The sequence below is a fragment of the Rattus norvegicus genome, chromosome 7, assembly GCF_036323735.1.
Source record: "Rattus norvegicus strain BN/NHsdMcwi chromosome 7, GRCr8, whole genome shotgun sequence".
Lineage (NCBI taxonomy): Eukaryota > Metazoa > Chordata > Mammalia > Rodentia > Muridae > Rattus > Rattus norvegicus.
In genome coordinates, this window is record NC_086025.1 from 7,824,579 (window position 1) to 7,851,562 (window position 26,984).

Below are 26,984 nucleotides of genomic sequence, written 5' to 3' on the forward strand. Positions count from 1 at the left end.
GCTCCCATTTGAGGGATGGGGCCACTCACCCAATCTCAAAAATTTACGCCCAGAAATGTTCCTGTATAAAGGAAAGACAGTGACAAAAAAAGGAACAGAGGCTGAAGAATAGGCCATCCAGAGACAGCCTCGCCTAGGGATCCATCCCGTCTGCTCTACTTTGGGTGTTATTTTTCTCCTTGAATTTAACAGAGATTGTCCAGAAAACAGCTTTGATAATGGAGCCAATACCTTAGTAGTAATAGCCTGATAATAGTGTATCCAATTGATATGCCCTAAAACCTTTTGTAAGTAGTTGAGGGTGCACTGTTTAGGAAGTTTTAAGTTGAGAGGAGGATGGTGAATTTGTTCTGAGTAAGAATATATTCTAAATAATTGTATGATGGCTGCTTTTGTGTTTTATATGGAGCTGTGCTTAAGTGTTATTCTCTTAGTTTACATATCACGAATGTTCAGCATTGATTTAAGTACGAGTGAGACAAGCAGGAGAGGAAAACATCATCCATATAATGAATGACCAGTACCTTAGGAAATTAATCAACACTGTTTAAAGTGCTTTACAAAGTACTGACATACAGTGGGGCAATTCTGCATCATCTCTGATAAAGCCTTCCACTGATATTGGGTCATGGGCTGTTGATTATTTAAGTAGGAACAGAGAATGTAAAATATTTTTCATTATCACAACCTAAGGAGATAGAAAACAAACAGTCCTTTAAGTATAATAATACAGCATCCTCGTCAAATCATAGCAGGAGCAAAGAGCCCAGGCTGAAGGGCCTCCACTGTTTTCATTTCATTGTTTCATTGTTTCATTTATGCCCCTGAATTCATGTAATAGTCAAATTTTATTTTTTGTGCTCTTATGAATTACAAAAATAGGAGAGTTCTAAGGACTACCAAGGACTCTGTATGTCTTAGCCAGTACTGGTCCTAGTACTAGGAGTTGAGCCTGTTTTAATTTTTCCCCATCAAAGGGTCATTGAGCAATCCATAGGGGATAACTAGAGACCCAACGTAATTTTAAAGGTTATATGGATGGCCCATGATCAATGACCCCAGTGGTGTGGGCCTATATCTTCTTGTATTATCATATAAATAATTAGCTTCAATCATAATCACTGTTTAGATTTATTGTAATATATCTTTTCCCCACAGACCTTACGAAAGTTCTAAGACAATATAAGGTTCAAAAGTTCCAGAAGAATCCTCTTCAGTACAATTTAAGACATCAGTAGTTTTTAAAGAATCCTGTTGTCCTCCATCACTTTGAAAGGGTTGGCCTCTAGACACTGACAAATGTAGAAGCCACTATACTTGACTAATAACTGCCTGATCTGCCCCAGTTCTTAGAATGCCTCTTAAAGGGCAGTTTTTCAATGTACAATGACAGTAAAGGATGGCCATCCTCTATTAATGACCTTGTCCATAAAGCTAAGGGATTTAATCTCGGTCCGCTAGATCCTGTTGTCTGTAAAACATCTGGAGCACACTCATACATTTGAGTTTTAGCCAGAGCTACTGAAAGGAAAATTATATGAATTTAAGGTTTAAAAATATAAAATTAAAAGAGTAAGCCCCAAAAGCCACAAACTCAGGGCTAAGCCATGCCACCAGGAATAGCAGGCCATGAAGATAAAGAAAAGGAATACAAAAACCAGCTCAGGCTATCGAGGACTGACCCATAAACCATCCAAAGACATCCCCCTCAGCTTACTCAGAGTCATACTTTAACCAGATGTCCTCCAGACCCTGATAAGCCCCTACTTGTGCTTTCCAGCCATTGCGTCCTACAGAGAGCACTCCAGGAAACCGCCGGCCCAACCCTAACCAGAGGTGTTTCAAATACAGATGCTTCATCAATTTTGACAAACTTTTAAAAATAATGAGGACCTAAAGACCCGACCCTTCTCCTGATTTAGTAGCTCTGTTCCAGGAACCAGGGGGCCATAAAACCTTCTGGCGTCCCCTTATCTCGTGGAGCCATAAAACAATCCTGTAACTTGCAGTACATTCCCCTTTGACATCCCCCCATTCCCTGGGCTCACAGCCTCTGCCTTTAAATACTCTTTTTCCCAGCCTCTCGGGGTCGACACCTCTGTCTCCTGCGCGGGATAGTGTCGGCCCGGAGATCTCTGTAATAGGTCTCTGTAATAAACTTCGCCTTTGCTTATGACATCCAAAATGGTCTCTCTGTGTCTGGGGTCCGCGATTTCCCAAGACTTGAGTAAGGGTCTCTCTGTGTGGGATCTTTCACTACAGCTTTGGATTAAAAAATATGATCACTTTTTCTCAGTTCCTGGGCTGGATATATTGACTGGACTAAGATGTTTTTAGCCCAACTGGAAGCATCTTTAAGTATACATTTAGAAAGCAATAAAAGGAAATTTAAACTCTGGAATTTCTACTGAAAAATAACAATCAGTGACCACTGACCAATGTTAACTCTGAAATTCTGAGCTCTTCATGTAACAATAGTATAGAAGAGACATCTGAAACATTTCCCTTTTTCACATACCTTAAATCACTTTCTTATACCTTTATAATTCACATTTCCACACCTTAAGTCATTTTACTAGACCATCAAAACTTACACAAACATCCATATCCTCAGATCTTTATATACCTTAGAATGCTTTCTTAGACTGTCAGAGTTGCATGGACTTTTGTCACGCAACTTTTCATTTCTTCTAATCATTTACCAAAGATTCTTAGTTATCACTGAGAATAATCATTGCAAAACACGTTCTTTTAAATAAAGGAACAGTGAAAAGCTACAACAAAGCTATTATCCTTTAATATAAAGCCTTGTAAACAAGGCAAACCTGCCTGCCTTTTCTTAACAAGAGACCTAGTAGTGCTAAAAAAAAAAAAAAAAAAGAAAAAAAAAAAAAGAAAAAAAGGAAAAAAAAAGTCAAGGCCTATTATTTACATATGAAATGAACTAACCAGATGCCCTTAGCCTTGGGAGAAGGAATTAGTTGCCTGCTGCAATTAAAATGACAAAGCTACAATTAGCATAGCCATAAATGCCAATAGAGATCTGAGAAGGATAAATTATAGTAGGAAGTATAAACCAAATAGCCTATGTACCAATTAAAATGAAAATTTTTCCCATTATCTAGATGTTTTCCCTAGGTCTTGGTGGTGGGAAGGTGGTGCTAGGTTTTCAGCCGTCAAACAGGACAACATTTAATATTTAATTAACACACATAGCAGTGGGGTTTTGACTATCTGACCCAGGTCTCAGAAATGTTTCTATAGAGGAACAACTTGGGGACATGATCTTATCTTGAGTAGACAGAGTAGGGTAATCAATCCAAAAGTGTTCATACCGTGAACAGAGCCCTGGATGGCAGGCGAAGCTTGTGCGATTTTGGCTCAGTGGTTAGTATAAACCATAATAATTCAGGTGGTAGTCCATCTATCTTCTTTGGACTGGGTTCCCATTAGGAATGGATATGCCATATTCAGCAAATCTCTGAGAAGGTTGAGAAACATCGTATGTTAAGTATAAGTGATATATACAGACTGGATTGTGTTTAGTTACATGCTTTATGTTTAACCTTGAAAACATGTACAGGAGGCTAAATAAGGCTATAATTGATTATTATAGTACTTAGTATGACTGCGAGTATAGTCCTTAAAACATTAAAGAATTTTATCATTTATGAGGTGACTGACTATTAACTTGCATGTCTTTAACAGTTCACAATAAGTTACTAGCTTTTAATTGAGTATTCCAGCATTATTTATGTTAAGTTTGAGCCTTAAAAAATGACAATTTCTTAATTAAAACTCCTTTTAGTATCAAAATAACACTTAAATTCATAAACACGGTCCACAGAAACACTGGGAACTTTCCTGATCCTTTTATTGTACATCATTACAAAAATGTAACAGTTTCTTATGTGATTCAGTTTATCAAAATAGATAAAGCTCAACAAAGTTAGCAAAGACTAGGAAGCTAGACATACATTGAGCCTGAAAGACTATGTGTAAGAAAAGACTTTCTTTAAGCTGGTAGCTCTCAACCTTCTTCATGCTGTGACCCATCAACATATTTCCCATGTTGCAGTGAACCACAACTGTAAAATTATTCTCATTCCTATTTCATAACTGCAATGTTGCCAGTATTATGAATAAAAAGGCAAACATCTGACATGAAGATGGTCCTAGGCTTCCGCTATCTCCCCCGAAGAGTCATGGCCCACAGATTGAGAACCAATGCTCCAAGCTCTTTACCAGATGGCTTTTGTGTATTTATTGTCTGGCTGCTTAATAAAATAGGAATAACCCAGTTTCTCCTGTTTAGTGCTTGGTGCTCACAGATGCAGCCTCAATTCTTTGGTTTTTATTTATTTGTTTATTTAAAATAATATGAAATATTTTATAAACTCGGAAAAGTCCTATCATCTTACAAATTGAGATCATTTCCCCTTTTTAATATAAAATTTCTGTGAGCTACAAAATTCTTCATTAAAAAGTTTAAAATCTCTCAACTCTGTGGTCTTGCAATATCAGAAATAAAGTACTTTTTTATTTCCAAAGTGAGACACAACAATAATCCCCAGAAGGCAAAACCAAGCTCCAACAGTGCCAACAAGTCAATGCTTGACATCTGGGATCCATTCCTAATCCTTTGTGCTTTACTGAAGGACTTAGGTCACCTCTTATGGCTCCACACTCAGCAGCATATGCAGCCTGCCTTCTAGAACCTGGTCAGTTCCATTTCATTGCAGCTGGTGTTTCTGGTAACTATGACATGGCACCTGTACCTCAAAATCTTTTAGGGTCCCCCCATTGCAACTGGGTCCTCTTTAGGAACTCCCACCCTACCACACACTGGCAAGTCTCAGCTGATCTCCATAAGCCCTTCATTTCTTTAAAACCAAAGTTTTAAAGTGACTCTTGTGATGTTTTAAATATGCTTGGCCCAGGGATTGGCATGACTATGAGGTGTGGCTTTGTAGGAGTAGGTGTGGTCTTGTTGGAGGAAGTGTGTCATTATGGGCATGGGCTTTAAGTCCCTTGTCTTAGCTGCCTGAAAGCCAGTCTTCTCCTTGAAGCTTTCAGATTAAGATGTAGAACTCTCAGCTCCTCCTGCACCATGCTTGCCTTGATGCTGCCATGTTCCTGCCTTGATGATAATGGGCTGGATCTCTGAACCTGTAAGCCAGCCCCAATTTAATGTTGTCTTTACAAAAGTTGCCTTGGTCGTGGTATCTGTTCATAGCAGTAAAACCCTAAGACACCTCTTATGTTTGCCTGCTAGTGCAAGGTACATTCTTGCATATGAATGCATGGAGATGCAGTTTCAATACTTTATTAAACAAACATTGTTCTAAATTCCAGGATTCCCTAAACCTTGTTTTCAGGACAAAAGTTATCATATGAAAATCCATCCTAATCCAAAATGTCTTAGAGACTTGTCTTCTTGGTTGACCCATGGCAAGTGGTCAGCTTTAATCAAGAGAGTGATGAAGTCACTTGATAACATTCCTCTCTAGCCCTAGCAAAAATGGCCACCAAGAATGTGGCTTCTCAAAGACTGTGGCAAACCACGTGTTATTTATATATAAAGTCATGCCACAAGCTTCTTTCAGTATTATGTTTGCAGAGATTTTTTTTTAAACTATGAATTCTGTGTTAAAAATTTTGTTATTTTTTTCACATATTTTTATCCACACCCAATAAACATAATTTTTGGAGTACAGAAATTTGATATAATGATCTTAGGTAATTAAATGAAGCCAATAATCTTCTTGGCTGTTCTGCTTGGCTCTCTTCTCCCTGTCACAATGTCAGGTGTCTCACCTAACAACAGACAGAGCAGAAACTTTTAGATATGCTTGGGTCTAGAAAAGGGAAAGCTATAACTCGTCTTGAGAGCCAATTTCCCAGTAAAGTAGAATAGCATAGAACAACGTTAATGTTATCCATACCAAAAGACATCTGACTTTCTGCTAACCTGAATCCAGTGGCTACAAAAGCCTCAGAAATAAAATGTGAGCCCTGGCAATAAAAGCAGCTATGGTAGCAGTGATGGCTTGCAACTGGCAACATGAGAGCAAACTATACATATATATACACACATATATAAACAAGAAACACAGAACACAGAAAACTTATATAATCAAAGAAGAGCAGTCAGAAACAAACCATGTGGTGGTGGTTACCATTCATTCATACACTTTGTAACAAAACTTAAAGACACTCCATAAAACACAGACAGACCCCCTCACACAAAACAGGCAAAGACAAAACTTCTTTTTCTTCCTTCTTTCTTTTGTGTGTGTGTGTGTGTGTGTGTGTGTGTGTGTGTGTGTGTGTGTGTGTGTGCGTGTGCGTGTGCACGTGCATGCATGTGTGCATGTGTAGGATGTCATACAGGTGAAGGCAGGTACAAGATAGAATGAGGCTTGTCATTGGATGAAAAGGAAGGATGGGCAGGAGAAAAGTTTTAGCCAGAGGAGGAGACGGGAAAGGGACTGGAGGAGAAGCTGCCAAGAGAACATGGAGGCTGATGTTAAGATTCCACTCTGCACTTTTACAGGTTGTTGTGAATGTTCTTAAGAGATGGATGTGTACAGGGCTTTGTATGTTTAGGTGGGCAATTATATTGTATCAATTAGATCAGAGGTTATTGTGTTGTGTGTTCTCTCACGTAGTGATTTAAGTTTAAGAGAGTTTGTGGTGGTGGAGACACTGGGCTGCCACGGAATTGAGATGTATATTTCTGGCATGGCAGCAATCTGTCTTGGGAACTAGATGGGTAGAGAGATTGCTGCCAGGCTCAGAGAGAGGCCTTCAGCAGTGTGATATGGGATAGAGCAGAGCAGGTGAGATGCTTTGTTCACCGAGATGAAGATATCCACCAGATATCTTGGGACACTGAAGCACCAGATCTAGTGGGGGTAAAAGACAGCTTTTAATTTTTATTTTACAGCAACGTGTGTGTGTGTGTGTGTGTGTGTGTGTGTGTGTGTGTGTGTGTGTGTGTGTGTGTGTCCAAATTTCTTTATTACAGGGGAAGCAGGATGAAAACATTAGGTATTTAGTCCAGGTGGGGCACGCAGCCAGAGGTTCTTGAGCCTCTCTTTCAGGTCTGCAGCAGCATCAGTCAGGACTGAAGCTGTGGCCTCTGCTTTCTTTCCACTAACAGCCACTCTCTCTGTGCCTCTGGTTAGTCTGGCTACGAGTTTATCTATCTTGTTGATTTTCTCAGAGAACCAACTCCTGGTTGTATTTGCTTCTTTTTGTTCTAGAGCTTTAAAGTGTGCTGTCAAGCTGCTAGTCTATGTTCTCTCCAGGTTCGTTTTTGGAGGCAGTCAGAGCTATGAGTTTCTCTCTTAGCACTGATTTCATTGTGTCCCATAGGTTTTGGCATGGTGTGCCTTCATTTTCATTAAATTCTAAAAAGACTTTAATTTCTCTCTTTATTTCTTCCTTGACCAAGTTATCATTGAGTAGAACCTTGTTTGGCCTCCATCTGTATGCGGGCTTTTTCTGTTCTTGTTATTGAAGACCAGCTTTATTCTGTAGTGACCTGATAGGATGTGTGGGATTATTTCAATCTTCTTGTATCTATTGAGGCCTGTTTTGTGACCAATTCTATGTTCAACTTTGGAGAAGGTCCCATGAGATGTTGAGAAGATATATTCTTTTGCTTTGGAGTAAAATGTTCTTTAGATATCGATTCAATCCATTTGGTTCATAACTTGTTAGATTTGACTGTATCTCTGTTTACTTCCTGTTTCCATGATCTGTCCAGTGATGAGACTGGGATGTTGAACTCTCCCACTATTATTGTGTGAGGTGCAATGTGTGCTTTGGTCTTTACTAAAGTTTCTTTTATGAATGTGGTGCCCTTGCATTTGGGGTATAGATGTTCAGAATTGAGAGTTCATCTTGGTAGATTTTTCCTTGGGTGAGTATAAAGTGTCCTTCCTTATCTTTTTAGATAACTTTTGGTTGAAAGTCAATTTTATTCTATATTAGAATGGCTACTCCAGCTTGTTGGTTAGGAAATTGTTTTCCACACTTTTACTCTGAGGTAATGTCTAACTTTGTCACTAGGGTACATTTCGTATATGCAGCAAAATGCTGGGTACTGTTTACATATTCAGTCAGTTAGTCTATGTCTCTATATTGGGGAATTGAGTCCATTGATGCTAAGAGATATTAATGAAAAGTGATTGTTGCTTCCTGTTATTTTTGTTGTCAGAGGTGAAATTATGTTTATGTGGCTATCTTCTTTTGGGCTTGTGGAAAGAAGATTACTTTCTTGCTTTTTCTAGAGTATAATTTCCCTCCTTGTGTTGAAGTTTTCCATCTATTATCCTTTGTAGGGTTGAATTGGTGGAAAAATATTGTGTAAATTTGGTTTTGTCATGGAATATCTTGGTTTCTCCATCTATGTTAATTGAGAGTTCTGCTGGATATATAGCCTGGGCTGGCATTTGTGTTCTCTTAAGGTCTGTATGACATCTGCCCAGGATCTCTGGCAGGACATCTGGCTTTCAGCATCTCTGTTAAGAATCTGGTGTAATTCTGATAGGTCTGCCTTTATGTTACTTGAGTTTTCCCCTTACTGCTTTTAATTTCCTTTCTTTATTTTGTGCATTTGGTGTTTTGATTATCGTCTGATGGAAGGAGTTTCTTTTCTGATCTAATCCATTTGGAGTTCTGTAGGCTTCTTGTATGTTCATGGGCATCCATTTCTTTAGGTTAGAGAAGTCTTCTATAATTTTGTTGAAGATATTTACTGAACCTTTAAGTTGGGCATCTTCACTCTCTTCTATACCTATTATCCTTTGGTTTGGTCTTATCATTGTGTTCTGGATTTCCTGGATGGTTTGTGTTAGGAGCTTTTTGCATTTTGCATTTTCTTTGATTGTTGTGTCAATGTTTTCTATAGTATCTTCTGCCCCTGAGATTCTCTCTTCTATCTCTTGTATTCTGTTGGAAATACTTGCATCTATGACTCCTGATCTCTTTCCTAGGTTTTCTATCTCCAAGGTTGTCTCCCTCTATGATTTCTTTATTGTTTCTATTTCCATGTGTAGATCCTGGATGGTTTTGTTCAATTTCTTCACCTGTTTCCTTGTGCTCTCCTGCATTTGAGGGAGTTATTTTTGTTCTTCATAATCATCCATCATCATCATCATGTGATGTGATTTTAAATCCAAATCTTGCTTTTCAGGTGTGATGGGGTATCCAATACTTGCTGTAGTGGAAAAAGTGGGTCCTGATTATGCCATGTAGTCTTGGTTTCTGTTGCTTATATTCTTGCACTTGCCTCTCACCATCTGGTTATTTCTAGTGCTATGTGACCTTGCTGTTTATAACTGGAGCTTGTCCCTCCTGTGATCCTGGTGGTATCAGAATGCCTCAGAGTCCAGCTGTCTCTGAGATCCTGTGATTCTGGTATCCTGTGATGCTGAGATCCTGGGTGTGTCAGAGCTCCTGAGAGTCAAGCTGCCTCTGGGATCTGATATCCTGGTGTAACCAAACTCTTAAGATCCTGTTGTGTCAAAGCTCCTGGGAGTCAAGCTTCCTCTGTGAATCTGTGATCCTGTGATCCTGGGCATTTCATAGCACCTGGGAGTCAAGCTCCCTCTGGGTGTTGTAAGAGTGGATGCAGAGCCAGCACTCTAAGTCTGTCCAGGTGCAGGTTCAAACTGGAAGGAACCCAAGCCACTGGCTGGGTGGGGTTCCTGCATCCCTGGATCCCGGGAATCCCAGTAACTCCGTTTGTTGGGGCAGTTGTCCTGACCTCCTCACCCGTGATCCTGTGCATGTTAGAGCACCTGGGGGTTGGGCTTCCTCTGGGTGTTGTGGGAATTGGTGTAGAGTCAGTGCCCAAGGTTTGCTCAGGGCCCCCTCTTTAATTTTTAAACACAAGATATCCAGAGCCGTTTTCATTTGAAAAGTAGATAAGTCTAATTGTCATTTGATTCATTAGTATCCTACAAGAAAGCTAATTATAAACTTCTTGTTCTGCTGCTACAAACAAGAATCCAAGCAATGTCCAGTATTATTGGTTACAATAATCTAGTGAATAGTTTGAAAATAGACCCATATGGTAAGTAGTTCTGATATCTCATAGAACATAAGCCCGTGTTGGCCTTAGCCCTTAATAGGAATATGAATGCTACACTGTCCTATGCAAATGAAAGTGATTCAAATACCAAGGAAAAATTAAATGCATTCTTCAGATGAATGAATATGTGTATTATAGTCCCAAGGTCCAGTCATAAACACAAAGTTATTATTATTGCTAACAGGAGCTAAGTCCATCAAGTGAGTTGAAACAAAGGAGGAATAGTAGTTTGACCAAAGCAGATGCTTAGTGGCAGTCATTGGAGATTTACCAGTCAGTATGGCTAACACTTCCAGAAAAAGATTCTCTTGTGACAGAACTCTTATTTCATAGAATTTCTCCCCCTCCTTTGTTTATATAGCCTTAGCTCAACATGGGATGATTTGAATTCTGAGAATACCATTGATATCTCCTTTATGTTTTTAGCTGGAAGAGTGGTATATTTTTAGTAACTTCCACTGTCTCCTCACCCTGCAAAGTTTTACTTGAGATCCTGAGGCTGGAGGAGCTGAAGAGAAATCCGTAATATTTCAGAGGATCTATATAATGACACATACTTGTCCCTTTCCAAATTTTCACCTAACTTGATTTCCAAGTCTTAAATTGTTTAATACATTATGCCCTATCGAAAGTCAGTTCATAATGAACTGTGAGAAATATTTTTGAGCTCTTAAACATATATTCCTTGAGACAAATTTTAAATGTAAGAGTAAATAAGGAAAATACAATAATTCCTCTTGCTGTACCCCTTAATTGTTTTTTTTTTTTTAAAGATTTATTTCATGTATGTGAGTACACTGTAGCTGTCTTCAGACACACCAGAAGAGGGCATCAGATCCCATTACAGATGGTCGTGAGCCACCATGTGGTTGCTGGGAATTGAACTCAGGACCTCTGGAAGAGCAGTCAGTGCTCTTAACCGCTGAGCCATCTCTCCAGCCCATTGTTTTAATGTTTTATGTGTACTTTCATTTATATCTGACCTTGAGAATTTTAAGATATGCCTATAATCTGAATAATAGCCTATTCTTTACTGGGTGATTGGAATGTGAACAAGTATAATTAGTAAACAAAGAATATTTGTAGTTTCTACCAGATGTTGGAGTTCTTCTTTTAATTGAAGCATAACAGGATTTGAAGATATAATTAAAGAAGTTTCTACTGGTGGGATTATTCCTGCAACATGAGCAGAATCTGTAACCGCATTTAAGGGTTTATATATTAACCATAGTACATGAGTCAAAACAGCCAGTTACACTAGTAATGGGTATTAATAGATTGATTAAAGTATGGACCATCAATTCCTTCTAACCATTAAATGAGCTTTCAATAAAATTAGTATCTGCCTGTAGAATGGGAGGTTAGAATTTTTTCAACGATGACGACAACAACAACAACAACAAAAATCAGTTCCCATGAGAAAATCCCATATCTGGCCAGCTGGGCAATAATTTCTTACTTATCCTTAGTAATCTGCACATAATTTTAAAGTTCATTGATTCTTTAATGCTCTTAAACAGAGCTTGTTACTTAAGGGTTATAGAATATAACAACAATCAAATTCCTATAATTCCTGACATCAAGTTCTTCCTGATTTACTGAGCAGAAAGAGTAAGGAAGTGATTATCAGTGGCCTAATACCCACTCAAATGGCCTGCTTACATCCCAGGTGGTCCACAGTAACCAAAGACATGGGTGAGAATCTTGCCCAAATACTCCAACTGGGACACCCACACAGCCCAGGTGACATGAGACCTACTGCTCCACCCCCACCCCTGCACCCATACCCCAAGCTCCACCTTCCTTGCTGTGCACTTCCCCACCCAAGCCAGTTCAACAGCCCTATGTTGTCATGAATCTCCAACCCTAATAAGCATGTGTAAAAACCATACAATTTAGTTATAGTATGTATAAGCTATATGCCTAGATTGGGCAGATTTATCACTACAGTACTCTATTCCCAAGCCATTAGATATCTTGTTATTTGTGGTTCTTTCCGGGAACGTGCTTTTGTTCCATCTTTGTTTCACCTTCTCTTCCTCTGATTTTCTTTCTCTCTCTTCTCATTTCCCCTTCCTATTTCCCCTCTTCCCTTTCTAAAATATCCAGTCCCACCTTTCCCATCTCACTGCACTATCACAGGCTCTGACCTTTATTTGACCAGTTAAAATGGGGAGAAGGTTTACATAAAATTGCCTAAGTACAAGATCCACTCCTTATCAGGGAAGTCCCTTGAGGAAGCAGAATCAACATAAAAATACAAATAGCACCAGGCCAGTCCACAACATTCCTATACCCACCCTAAGGCTACAAACTGCAAGGCTTCCAAGAGGTCTGCAGTAACCAAGGGCACAGAAGGTCCACAATACCAGAGGCACAGGAAGTCCACAGTAACAAGGGACACAAGAGGCATACTCAAACCAGAGACTCAAGAAGCCAACCTCAAACAGAAACAATACTGCATATCTTCAAGGAGTTTAGTTCCAGTCAGAGACACCAAGACCAGTTAACACCAAAGAGAACCAGATGACCAGAGGCAAGGACAATATAAGCAACAGAACTCAATGTAATTAGACATCATCAGATCCCAGCTCTCCCATCACAGCAAGCCCTAGATACCCTAAAATATATGAAAAGGAGGATGACCTAAAATCCCATCTCATCAAGATAATAGAGACCTTTAAAGAAGATATAAAGAACTCTATTGAATAAATACAGGGAAACACAAACCAATAGGTAGAAGCCCATACATAAGAAACAAATCCCTAAGATAAATACAGGAAAATACAATGAAACAGGTGAAGGGATTGGACAAAATGGTCCAAGAATTAAAAGTGGAAATAGAAAGCAATTTAAAAAACACAAAGGGAGGCAACCCTGGAAATGGACAATTTAGGAAAGAGATTAGGAGCTACAGATGCAAGCATCTTAAACAGAATACAATAGATAGAATACAGAATCTCAGAAACATAAGATACCATAAAAATATTGACATGTAGGTCAAAGAAAATACAAAATGTAAGAAATCCCCTAACCCAAAACATGCAGAAAGTTCAGGACACCATGATAAGATCAAGCCTAAGAATAATAAGAGTAGAAGAGGGTGAAAAACCCCAGGTCAAAGGGCCAGAAAACACCTTCAACAAAGTCATAGAAGAAAACTTCCCTAACCTAAAGAAAGAGATGGCCATGACTGTACAAGAAGCCTACATAACTCCAAATAGGCTGGACCAGAAAAGAAAATCCTCTCATGACATAATAATCAAAGCAATAAATGCACAGAACAAAGAAAAGATATTAAAAGCTGTAAGGGAAAAGAGGCAAGTAACATATAAATTCAGACCTATCAGAATTACACCAGATTTCTCAACAGAGGCTCTAAAATAAGAAGATCCTGCACAGATGTCATCCAGACCCTAAGAGAACACAAATGCCAGTCTAGGATACTGTATCTAGTAAAACTCTCAAATATCATAGATGGAGAGACACCAAGATATTCCATGACAAAACTAAATTTAACAATATATCTATTAATCCAGTCCTACAGAGGATACTAGAAGCAAATCTACAACCCAAAGATGGTAACTACACCCAGAAGAACACAATAAACAAAACATTTCACAAGAAAACCAAAACAAGAGAATCAAACACACATACCATCTCCAGCAACAAAAATAACAGAAACTAATGGTCATCTGTCTTTTATATCTCTCACCACCAATGAACTCAATTCCCTAATTTAAAAAAACAAAAAACAAAAAACAAACAAACAAAAAAATGCTAACAGACTCAATACAACAGGATCCAGCATTTTGCTGCCTACAAGAAAAATACCTCAGTAACATAGACAGAGACTACCTCACAGTAAAATGCTTGAAAAAAGTTCTCCAAGCAAATAGTTCCAAGAAACAAGCTGGAGTTGTCATACTAATATCTAATAAAATAGACTTTCAACCAAAAGCTATCAAACAGGATGGGGAAGGACATTTCATATTCATCAAATGAAACCTCCAAGACAAAGTCTCAGTTCTAAGCATCTATGCCCCAAATACAAGGGCACTCACATTCATAAAACTTTAATAAGTTCAAAACATATATTGAACCTCACACAAGAACAGTGAGAGACTTCAACATCCCACTCTTACCAATGGAAAGGTCATTGAAACAGAAACTAAAAAGAGACACAAGGAAACTAACAGAAGTTGTGAACCAAATGGATTTAACAGATATCTACAGACCATTTCACCTCAAAACAAACAAACCAAAAAATAGGCCTTCTCTTCAGCAGCTCATGGAATGTACTCCAAAACTGACCATATACAAAAGTTAAATCAACATCAGGAAAACTATCTAAACAGTCCCCTAAGGAAATAGAAATAGTCATCAACAATCTCTGCACCAAAGAAACGCCCAGGGTCAGATAGCTTTAGTGCAGAATTCTACCAGGCCTTCAAAGAAGAGCTAATACCAATACTCCTCGAACTATTCCACAACATAGAGACAAAAGGAAGACTACCTAATTCATTCTATGAAGCCACAGTTACTCTGATACTCAAACCGCACCAAGACCAACAAAGAAAGAGAATTCCATATCAATCTCACTTAAAAATATAGATGCAAAAATGCTCAATAAAATTCTCACAAACTGAAAAAAAACACATCAAAACTCACTACAGTCAAGTAGGTTTTATTGCAGAGATGCAGGGATGTTTCAGTATATGAAAATCAACCAATGTCATCAATGTAATACAATATATAAACAAAGTCAAAGAAAAAAAAAAAGATCCTTTCACTAGATGCTGAAAAAAACCTTTGAGAAAATACAACACCCATTTATGTTAAAAAGTCTTGGAAAGACCAGGAATTCATGGCACAAACCTAATCATAATAAAAGCGATACACAGCAAACCAACAGCCAACATCAAATTAAATGGAAAGAAACTAGAAGCAATCCCATTAAGATCCAGGACAAGGTTGCCCACTCTCTCCCTATCTATTCAATACAGTACTCGAAGTTCAAGCAGAGTAATTAGACTACAAAAGGGGATCAAAGGGATACAAATTGGAGAGGAAGAAACCAAAATATCACTATTTGCAGATAATAGTATATGGAAGTGAACCACAAAATTCCACCAGAGAACTACTAGAGATGATAAACAACTTCAGCAAATGGCAGGATAAAAAATTTAACTCAAACAAGTCAGTTCCTTCCTTTACACAAATTATAAACAGGCTGAAAAAAGAAATTAGGGAAACAAACACCCATTATAATAGCCACAAATAGTATAAAATATCTTGGTGTAATTCCTACCAAGCAAGTGAAAGATCTTTATGACAAGAACTTCAAATTCCTGAAAAAAGAATTTGATGAAGACCTCAGGAAAGTTCCCCCATACTAATGGATTCGTAGGATTAACATAGTGAAAATGGCTATCCTACCAAACAAAACAAAACAAAAAAAAAATCTACAGATTCAATGTAATCCCCTCAAAATTCCATCACAATTCTTCAAAGACATGGAAAAAGCAATTCTCAAATTCATATGGAAAAACAAAAAGCCCAAGATAGCCAAAACAATCCTGAAAAATAAAATAACTTCTGGGGAAATCACCATCCCTGACCTCAAGCTGTACTACAAAGCTACAGTACTGAAAACTGCATGGTATTGTTATAGAGACTTACGGGTTGATAAACTGAGTAGAATCAAAGACCCAAAATTAAACCAACATACCTATGGACACTTGAATTTTAAAAAAGCCAAAAAACATAGTGGAAAAAAGAAAGCATCTTCAATAAATGGCTCTGATCTAACTGGCAGTCTGTATGTAGGAGAATGAAAATAGATCCATATTTATCACCTTGCACAAAACTCGCATCCAAGTGGATCACGGATCTCAATATAAAAGCAGATACACTGAATCTAATAGAAGAGAAAGTGGGAAAGTGCCTTGAATACATCCTCATGGGGGAAATATTGTAAATAGAACTCCAATGGCTCAGCCTCTATTATCAAAAACTGATCAATGAAACATCTTGAAACTGAAAAACTTCTGTAAGGCAAAAGACACCTTCAATTGGACAAATTGGCAACCTTCAGATTGGGAAAATCTTCACTAACCCAACATCCAATAATATCCAAAATATAAAAAGAACAGAAGCTAACCTCACAAAAAAACCCAAACAACCTAATCAAAAAGTGGGATACAGAGCTAAACAGAATTCATAACATAGGCATCTTGGATGGCAGAGAAGCAATTAAAGAAATGTTCATAGTCCTTAGTCATCAGAGAAATGTAACTCAAAACGACCCTGAGAATCCACCTTACTCTAATCAGAAAGGCTAAGATGAAAAACTTAGTTTTTCAGTGACCGTACATGTTGTCAAGGATGTCAAGTAAAAGGAACACTCCTCGATTGCTGGTGGGATTGCAAACTGGTACAACCACTCTGAAAATCAGTCTAGCGGTTCCTTAGAAGATTGGAAATAGTTCTACCTGAAGAACCAACTCTACCACTCTTGGGCATAGACCCAAAAGACACTCCACCATACCACAAGGACATGTGTTCCACCATGTTCATGGCAGCCTTATTTGGAATAGGCAGAAGCTGGAAACAACTAGATGTCCCACAATGGAAGAATGAATACAGAAAATGTGGCTCATTTACACAATGGAATACTATTCAGCTATTAAGAACGAGGACATTGTGAATTTTGTAGGCAAATGGATGGAACTAGAAAAAAAAATCATCCTGAGTGAGGTAACTTAGCCCCAAAATGACATGCACTGTATGTAGTCACTGATTAGTGGATGTTAGCCAAAAAGTACAGAATACCTAGGATACAACCTCCAGACCGTACGTGTAACAAGGAGAAAGGCCCAAGATAGCATTCTTCAATCCCACTTAGATGGGGGATGAAAATAATCATGGGAAGCAGAGTAAGGGAGGGATCTGGGTGAAAGAAGGGAGGGAGGCGGGGAAGGAGAACAGGATCAGACATGGGTGGGGATAACAGGAGAGAAGCCCAGAGAGCTAAAAAGGAAAAGAAAAGAAAAAGAGTAAGGAAGCATTTAATATTTTCTGAGCCTTATGGCGTAAATAAATCTAATACAAGGGTTCATCCTCTTATGCTGTAAAACATGTAGCGTTTGGTAAAAAAAAAAAAAAATTAAGGTAGCAAAGAATCCACATGCTACACAAATGCCCCTTTTATTCTGGATTCAAATACCTTTATTTCTTAACTTGCCCCTTGAGGGAACATTCAGGGTCTATCCAACGTCATCTAACAGTTTTAAATAAAATCATTAGTGCATGATTAGATGTCGGTAAAGAATGATGTGGCCAATTAATATGCTCTGCTAATTTCTAAAAGCCATGAACTTTTTTTAAATTGTCTTGTTTAATGGAATTTTATGGTTTGGCAAATGTTATAATAATGAGATGTTCCAAATATTTACCTTTTCAGTGCAACAATAAGCCCATTTATATGTAGCAGATCCTGAGATGTTATATATGGATCGTTGCCTTTGGGGGTGGCCAATATGGTACCAGCTATATAATAATCCTGAGGGAAGGCCTGCCTCACGAGTTCTAAAACCGTCAGGGTAGCATTGAAATGTAATAGGGCAGCCTGCCAAGCCTTTGGAAGTATAGTTCTTTTGTATCAGGGATGATGTTCTTTATAAATTGAGGGATCAAAAAAGATAAAATGCATCTTATCATCAGGATGAACATGTATAGTATAAAAGCAAACCTCAATCCAGTACTATTAAATTAGTTTTAGGAATATCTGTGGGTTAAGGTAAACAAGTTTGTAAAGCTCTCATTGTCCAGTTTGTATTTTCTGACCATTATGGTATAAATAAATACATTCCAAAACTTTATTTTCTTGTGCTATAACTCCTATAGGACACAATTTAGTAGGAATTTAGTAGGAAAATAAGTAATTTTAGACTCAATGATAAATCCACACAACACAGGCTTATTTTGGTATGAATTCAAATACCTATAGTTATTTTTGACTCTCAAGATGCAGGAATTACCCAAGGCTGTTTTAAATAGATTGGTTAGTGCATAATTAAATGTTAAATTATTTTGATTTTGCTGAATTTGCACAGGAAATACCAATCTCAGTTCATGAGGCCACAAAGGAATTGGAAAATGAAGTTAGCTTTTTCACAGGTACTAAGTTCTCATCAAAATGGAGAGAATTCAAGATTAGATTGAACAGGAACTTCCGGTTCCTTGTTCCACCATCTTCTAGAGATTGTGGGAGAATGAAGCTTTTAAGTTAGGAAGATCAGTCTCATGCAATAGCCAACTTTATTAAAGACTCAGACTTTAAATTTTGATGTTTAAGAAACGGCAATTGAATAAAGTTCTTATGTGCTCAAGTTAGATCACAAAGCAAGTCATAAAATCAGAAAAACAAGTCATGTGGAACAAAAATATTTTTCCACAGAAGTATATAAAGGATAGCTTAAAATTTTAATTGAATAACAGCAACCAATAATGAGTAGTAGGGACTAAACTCCGCTCTAACTGGTGTACTGGAGGAAACCAAAACACACTTTGTCAGAGGATGTTGTTATGTACTGTATATTCAAATGCTGATTTTTTTATATTGGATTTTTTTATTTACATTTCAAATGTTATTCCCTTTCCCGGTTTCCCAGACATAAGGCCCCTATCTCATCCCCCTCCCCTTTTTCTATAAGGGTGTTCCCCTTCCCATCCACTCCCCCTTTCTGCCCTCCCCCCCACATTCCCCTGTACTGGGGGTCCAACCTTGGCAGGACCAAGGGCTTCTCCTTCCATTGGTGCCCAACAAAGCCACCCTCTGCTACAATATGCAGTTGGAGCCAGGGGTCAGTCCATGTATAGTCTTTGGTGGTGGTTTAGTCCCTGGGAGCTCTGGTTGGTTGGCATTGTTGTTCTTATGGAATTGCAAGCCCTTTCAACTCTTTCAATCCTTTCTCTAATTCTTCCAACAGGGAGTCCTAAAACAAAAGGTTATGCCTTCTTCTCAGCACCTCATAGTACCTTCTCCAAAATTGACCATATAATTGGTCATAAAACAGGCCTCAACAGATACAGGAAGGTAGAAATAATCCCATGAGTCCTATCAGATCACCACGGACTAAGGCTGGTCTTCAAAAACAACAAAAACGACAGAAAGCCCACATATACATTGAAGTTGAACAACGCAAATGCTGATTTCTGTACCAGGAGATTTGATTGAAGTCTTGAAGTCAGGACGCTGCCATTGCCAATTCTATGAAGCATCTCCTGTCTCAATGTTGAGTAAAAATTGTTCTCCCATCACTTCTGATTTGCTAAGAGCTGAACACCCAAATAGCTGAGCAGGAGAGTCAAAGGTGGGACTTCTGATTCCAGTGAAGGGGAGAGCAGGGAGAGGACTGGTGATGAGAGACAAGCTATAAGGACATGGGATAGAGCAGGAGCAGCCCAGCACTACTAAGAAGGTAGGCAACAGGCCACAAGGCTGGGTAGTAGGTCAGTAGTTGGGTAAATTTAGATTGAGCTAATGGAGAATCTGTGCAGATTTAGTGCCAGAAGCTTATAATAAAACTAATAGATCTCCATTTTGTCATTTGAGAGCTAGGACAGAAGGAGAAAAGCTCATACATTTACAAGTCAATCTAAGAACAATACTTTCTTTTGAAGAAATCTAGGTCAAAAGAGTATTGTTTTCTTTGAGTATTCACACAAGCACTCAGAACTCTCCTCATGCCACCATTCCACTACAGTGCTCCAACAATATACATTAATTAAATGTGTTTAATTTTAATTAAAAAGTAACAAAAATACATAGGAAAGCCCTTTTTAAAATACAGAACAACACACATAAGTACACACACACACAGAGGTTGATATATATATATATCAACATAAGAATACCAGATTCCCAACAGATTGGGAAAAGATCTTTACCAAGTCTACATCTGATAGAGGGCTAATATCCAATATATACAAAGAACTCACAAAGTTAGACTCCAGAGAATCAAATAACTTTATTAAAAATGGGGTAGAGGCTAAAAAAGAATTCTCAACTGAGGAATATCAGATGGCCATGAAGCACATAAAGAAATGTTCAACATCCTTAATCATCAAGGAAAGGAAAATCAAAACAACCCTGAGATTCCACCTCACATCAGTCAAAATGGCTAAGATCAAAAACTCAGCTGACAGCAGATGCTGGCGAGGATGTGGAGAAAGAGGAACACTCCTCCACTGTTAGTAGGATTACAAGCTGTTACAACCACTGTGGAAATCAGTCTGGAGGTTCCTCAGAAAATTGGACATAGTACTACCTGAGGATACGGCTATACCACTCCTGGGTATATACCCAAAAGATGCTCCAACATACAACAAAGACACATGCTCCACTTATTTATAATAGCCAGAAGCTAGAAAGAACCCAGATGCCCTTCAACAGAGGAATGGATTTTAAAAAAAGGTGGTACATTTACACAATGGATTACTTGGCTATTAAAAACAATGACTACATGAAATTCTTAGACAAATGGATGGAACTAGAAAATACCATCTTGAGTGAGGTAACCCAATCACAAAAGAACACATATATGTACTCACTGATAAGTGGATATTAACCCCAAAGTTCGGAATACCCCAGATACAATTCACAGATGACATCAAGCTCAAGAAGAAGGAAAATCAAAGTGTGGATGCTTCAGTCCTTAGACTGGGTAACAAACAAAATACAGTAGGAGATATGGAGACAACAGAGACTGCCCCACCTGGGGTCCATATCGTACACAATCACCAAACCCAGACACTATTGGGGATGCCAAGAAGTACATGCTGACAGAAGCCTGATATAGCTGTCTCCTGAGAGGCTCTGCCAGAGCCTGACAAATACAGAGGCAGATCCTCGCTGCCAACCACTGAACTGAGAACAGGGTCCCCAATGGAGAAGATAAGAGAAAGAACTAAAGGAGCTGAAGGGGTTTGCAATCCCATAGGAAGAATAACAATATCAACCAACCAGACCCACCAGAGCTCAAAGGGACTAAATCACCAACCAAAGAGTATTGGTTGCAACTGTTGGCTCCAGCTGCATAAGTAACAGAGAATGGGAGGAGAGGTCCTTGGTCCTGTGAAGGCTGGATGCCCCAGTGGAGGGGAATGCCAGGGCAGAGAGGTGGGAGGGAGTGGGTGAGTTGGTAGGAGAGCACCCTCATAGAAGCAGGGGGAGGAGTGATAGGATAGGGGATTTCTGGAGGGGAAACTGGAAAAGGGGATAACATTTGAAATGTAAACTAAAAAGTCCAAAAAAGAAAAAAAAAAAAAAGAGGTTCCCAAGGAAGACAGAAAAGTTCATCAAATATCATGGATCAGGATTTATAGATACCTCTATGCCAGCTCAGGTGAGTGCTAGATTATATTAGGAAAAATTCTATAATGTAATATATGTTTTATAAAAATGATTTTTATTTTACATGCATAGCTTTTTTGCTTGGATTTATCTGTGTGGGGTATTAGATACTCCAAATCTGGACTCATAGACAGTTGTGAATTCCCATGTGTGTACTGGGAATTGTACCATATTCCTTTGGAAAAGCGACAGTCTTTCCAAACCCTATTTTTGGATTTTTTGAGACAGGATCTGTCTACATAGTTGTGGACATCCTAAAACTAACTATGTGGGCTAGACTGGCCTCAAAATCAGAGAGATCCACCTGCCTCTGTCTCATAGGTGATGGAATTACAAGCATACAATATGTGGTAGTTTTTATATCCTTGGCCCAGGGAGGGACACTATTTGGAGGTATGACCTTAGAGGAAGTATTTCACTGTGGGCATGGGGTTTAAGATTCTCCTCCTAACCATGTGGAAGTCAGTCTTTTTTCCGTTTGCCTTTGGAACAAGATGTAGAATTCTTGCCTCCTCCTACACTATGCCTGCCTGGATGTTGCCATGCTTCCGCCTTGATGATAATAGACTGAACCTCTGAACTTGTAAACCAGCCCCAAAGAAATGTTGTCCTCATAAGAGTTGCCTTGGTTATGGTATCTGTTCACAGCAGGAAAACCCTAAGACACAATACTATGACCAGGTGTGTGTGTGTGTGTGTGTATGTGTGTGTGTGTGTGTGTGTGTGTGTGTGTGTGTGTGTGTGAAGACCTATCATTGAATCAAACAGTAAAAGGACAATGTAAAATTTAAATAAGAACCATCATATTTTGATAAACAGTACTATTGGACTTTTTCAATGTATTAATCTGAACTGATAAATTGTTTCCTATGTTCACAATATTTTGATTAATTGCTTTGTAAATTTTACCTCTTTAAAAAGTTTTAACTGTACAAGCATGCTATGATGCTCATGTGCCAATCAGAGGACAGTTCACAGGTATTTATTATATAGCTCCTCTACGTACATGCTAAGAAAAAATTTAGCTCACCAAGTTTGGCAGCAAGTATCTAAATCTGCTGAGTGAACTCACTTGCTTTTGTTTCCATTTGAAAAATATTTATGCAAATTCTAGTATATGAGGGTGCATATAATCTAAGCTTAGTAATAGGAGAAAACTTTGAATGAGGTCATCAAGCTTCGAAACAACTACTTTACTCTCTGAAACAATTCTCTGGCATTATTTTTGTTTCTGAGAAAATGTTAAGAACAAATATTTAGTCCTCAGAATAAAATAACATGATCTGTGGGCATGTGTGGCCAGGGAACTTGACCTGAAACAAGAGTGAGATTGAGACATACCCAAAATCCTGAAAATCTTATCCTGAGATTGGCAGGAAATTGAACTTTCTCCCTGCCCTTAGCCTACAAGCTCTGGCACACAACCCTCCCACCTCTGAGAACGCTCACGTAGTCTATGGCCACATTATACATTGTTCAACATCCTTGATCCCAATAAAGTTCTTGGAATTTCTCTTCATGCAAATCAAGCATTCACAGCACGTCAGCCCTAGACAGCAATGTATACCCACCCTGGAAATCCCTATTCACTCACCAAGATCTATAGTCCTTGCTCACCTAGAATAAAGTGGAACTGTCTCACTGCAACTGATCCCAAAAGTCACCTGGCCTATCCACGGCATTCCAATCCTTGCACACCACACCATCATGGGCCAGTGGCTGATGACCTCTAAGGAAGGGGAGACACAAAATAATCCAAAAAATAATAGATGACAACATAAGTATCAGTTTCACTTGGAATAAGTTTTATTATTCAAATTGTTTGTTCCTAGATCCTTGGATGACAATATGTTTACAATTTGTAAAGGAGACAGTATTTTAATGATGGACTGTTTCTAATCTTACTCAAGCCCCAGTAAAATAGCTCAATGGGAAAAATGTATTTGGAATGCAAGGAAGGCTTTACCTCACTCATTAGGTTCATGGCTTTTTGCCAGTGTGAATTCTGTCATACTTTTAAAAGTTGCTCAACATGTAAAGGCTTTACCACACTGATTACATTCATAAGCATTTTGTCCAGTATGACTTCTTTCATGCCTATGAAGATGACTGGTCTGTAAAAAGACTTTACCACACTGTTTACAACTATAGTGTTTCTCTCCAGTATGTCTTCTTTCGTGCCTGTGAAGGTCACTTTTACATGCAAAGGCTTTACCACATTGATTACATCCATAGGGTTTCTCCCCGGTATGACTTCTTTCATGCCTATGAAGATGACTGTTCTGTGAAAAGGCTTTACCACATTGATTACATTCATAAGGTTTCTCTCCAGTGTGACTTCTTTCATGCCTTTGAAGATTACTGTTACGTCCAAAGGCTTTACCACACTGACTACATCCATAGGATTTTTCTCGAGTACGGTTTATTTGATGACGGAAAAGATGACTATTCTGTGCAAAGGCTTTACCACTTTGATTATATTCACAGGGCTTTTGTCCAGTAAGACTTCTTCCATAAGTGTGAAGATTATTCTTCTGTGCAAAGGTTTTACCACATGGTTTATGTCCATAGTGTTTCTCTCCAGTATGACTTCTTTCATGCCTTTGAAGATTACTGTTGCACCCAAAGGCTTTACCACATTGATTACATCCATAGGGTTTCTCTCCAGTATGACTTCTTTCATGTCGGTGAAGATGACTATTACGTGAAAAGGCTTTACCGCATTGATGACATTCATAAGGTTTCTCTCCAGTATGACTTCTTTCATGCATTTGAAGATAACTGTTACATGCAAAGGCTTTACCACACTGATTACATCCATAGGGTTTCTCTCCAGTATGAATCTTTTCATGCCTGTGAAGATGACTTTTATATGCAAAGGATTTACTACACTGATTACATTCAAAGGGTTTCTCCAAATTAATTCTTTCATGTACTTGAAGACAACAGGGACATGCAAATGTTTTACCGCACTGATCATATCCATACCTTTTTTCTTTAGTATGAGATGTAGGCACCTGATGAAGACTATGAGTTGCAAAGGCTTTATCACTTTGATTATCTTCATAAAGTTCTATCTCCAAATGACTTCTTTGCTGTAATTGTAAAGATGAATTAGATCTAAAGGTTTTATCATGTTGACTACATTCATAGAGATTTTCTTCACTATTGCTTCTTTTGTGTGTTCGAAGATACCTATGAGGGTTAAAGCCTTTAGCACATGGTTCAAATTTATCATTTCCTTTTCCCACCAGAATTTTTTCACATCCTTGAGGAGAACTGGAAGGACTCAGAGTTTTACCACACTGATTATGTGCACAATATTTTCCTATACTATGAGTCACATGACAGGTACAAAGTGAACCAGTATAGACAGATGAATTTCTGCATTCCTTGTACACATGAGGTTTCTCTCCAGTGTGAGTTTGTTGATGCATTGCCATGGAAGTTGGAAAATCAGTTAATTGCAAACTTGTATCACAGTCATCATGCTTTCTCATAGTGGGGATTACTATGTATTTTCTAATTGTTCTGGGAGAGACAAGGGTACATTGCTTCTTTTTATATCCCTTATCCTCACATGGCTTGTATCCAGAGTGACAGATGATATACCTATTAAATGAAGGATAACAAATAAAAGATTTTCACATTGCATTTACATAGTCTAACCATTTGTGTCTCATAGATACAAATAGGTATAGGAATTGAGGCTTGTCAACTACAACAGCCTTCTTTTTCTTTTCATGAACTGTTCCTCTCATTAAACTAGGGAAAGTCAATATAAGTATATGAGGAACACTAGCTTTAACATGCATGATTTGCTTATAAAAGATCTTAGATATACATTAATCTTCTTATCAATGTGTATGCCTTTTACAATAATTAGATAATACATGAGGATACACAGTTCTATATACACAGGTCTCACATGTAAATGAAAAAAGTTATAACATCTGTTACAGCACTGTTTCCTAGTCTCTCAATTCATTCTCTTTTGGGTGAGGGAGTGTGATGTGAGACCAGGTTTCTCTTCATAGAAAGAGAAACCTTCCTGGCTGCCCTGAAACTCACTCTGTAGATCAGGCTAGCATCGAACTCTTAGAGACCTGCCTCCTCTAACACCTGAGTGCTAGGATTAAAGGTATTTGCCATCAATGTCCAGCTTCTTGTTTTGCTTCTGTCTTTGTTAGGATTTCTATTATTATAAAGAGATTCCATGACCACAGTAACTCTTAAGTTTAGTCCATTATAGTCATAGAGAGAAACATGGTGCCATACAGGCAGGCATGGTGCTGGAGACAAGAGTTGAGAGGTCTATATCTAAATCCTGAGGCAACAGAGGGAGATACTATAACATTGGGCATTGATTACATTCAAAGGGTTTCTCCAAATTAATTCTTTCATGTATCTGAAGACAACTGGGACATGCAAAGGTTTTACCACATTCATCATAACTATACCTTTTGTCTCTAGTATGAGATCTATGTAATTGATGAAAACTATGGGTTGCAAAGGCTTAAGCATAAAGGACCTCAAAGCCCACCTCCATAGTAACAAACATCCTCCGACAAGGCCATATCTACCCCAATAAAGCCATACCTCCTAGTAGTATCGCTATGGGCCAAGCATTAAAACACATAATTCTATGCAGGGCATACCAATTCAAACCACCACAGTTTCTTAAAGGAAGGCTCTACACACAATGATCATCTAACTGGCAAAGCTGTGCTTATTTACACTTCTACTTTTTATTACAACTTCAGAGAACCACCTAAACCCATGGTAGAACAAAAAGACTGGTCTGCTCCATGATCCCAAAGCTATCTTTCTCCCATAATCCAGAACACAACATACCTGTCTCCCAGGAGGTCTATAATAAGCAGGAGCATAGCCCACCTCTTTCCCAGGAGGTCGGTCATAACCAGGAACACAAACTGTTATGCATGCTCCAGACCACAAAGCCAGCCTGTCTCCCAGGTCTGTCCTAACTAGAGACACAAGGATACAAGAAAACAGAAGGCCTACTCTAACCAGGGGCACAGGAGGCTTGCTCTAAGATACCACTGTGTGCTTACCAGAAGGCCAGCTATAACCCAGGTCACATAGCTCTACCTACCTCCAAGGAGGCCTGCTACAGTCCATGACACCCAGGCCAGTTCAAAACCAGAGATAAACAGATGGCAAAAGGCAAATATAAGAACATAAGCAAAAGAAGTCAGTAAAATATGGAACCATCACAACCCAGTTCTCTTACCACAAAAACCCCTGGATACCCTAATATACCTGAAGAGCAAGATCCTGACCTAAAATGCCATTTCATGAAGATGGCAGAGGCCTTTAAGGAGGATGTAAATAACTACATTTAAGAAATACAGGAAAACACGGGCAAACAAGTAGAAGCCCTTAAAGAAGAAACAAATGAATCCGTTAAAGAAATATAGGAAAATACAAACAAACAGA

General features: G+C 38.5%; 2 protein-coding genes across 8 annotated transcripts in view; both read right to left on the reverse strand.

Annotated features, from left to right (window-relative positions):
- Positions 1-3,474, reverse strand: part of Neurod4 (neuronal differentiation 4) — an 87,201-nt gene extending 83,727 nt beyond the window's left edge. The window contains exon 1 of the mRNA XM_063263094.1: positions 3,336-3,474. The gene's annotated coding sequence lies outside the window, so the exon portion shown is untranslated. The remainder of the gene's footprint in view (positions 1-3,335) is intronic.
- Positions 1-26,984, reverse strand: part of Znf431l4 (zinc finger protein 431 like 4) — a 91,708-nt gene that overhangs the window by 39,911 nt on the left and 24,813 nt on the right. For 4 of the 7 annotated variants that reach the window (NM_001409172.1, NM_001409173.1, XM_039080014.2 and 1 more), the window contains one exon: positions 23,309-25,136. The exons of the other annotated variants lie outside the window; for them this stretch is intronic. In NM_001409172.1, coding sequence (NP_001396101.1) covers positions 23,552-25,136 — 1,585 coding nt within the window. In that variant the 3' untranslated portion in view covers positions 23,309-23,551. Of the gene's footprint in view, positions 1-23,308; positions 25,137-26,984 lie in introns of those variants that run through there. 7 annotated transcript variants of the gene reach the window in all.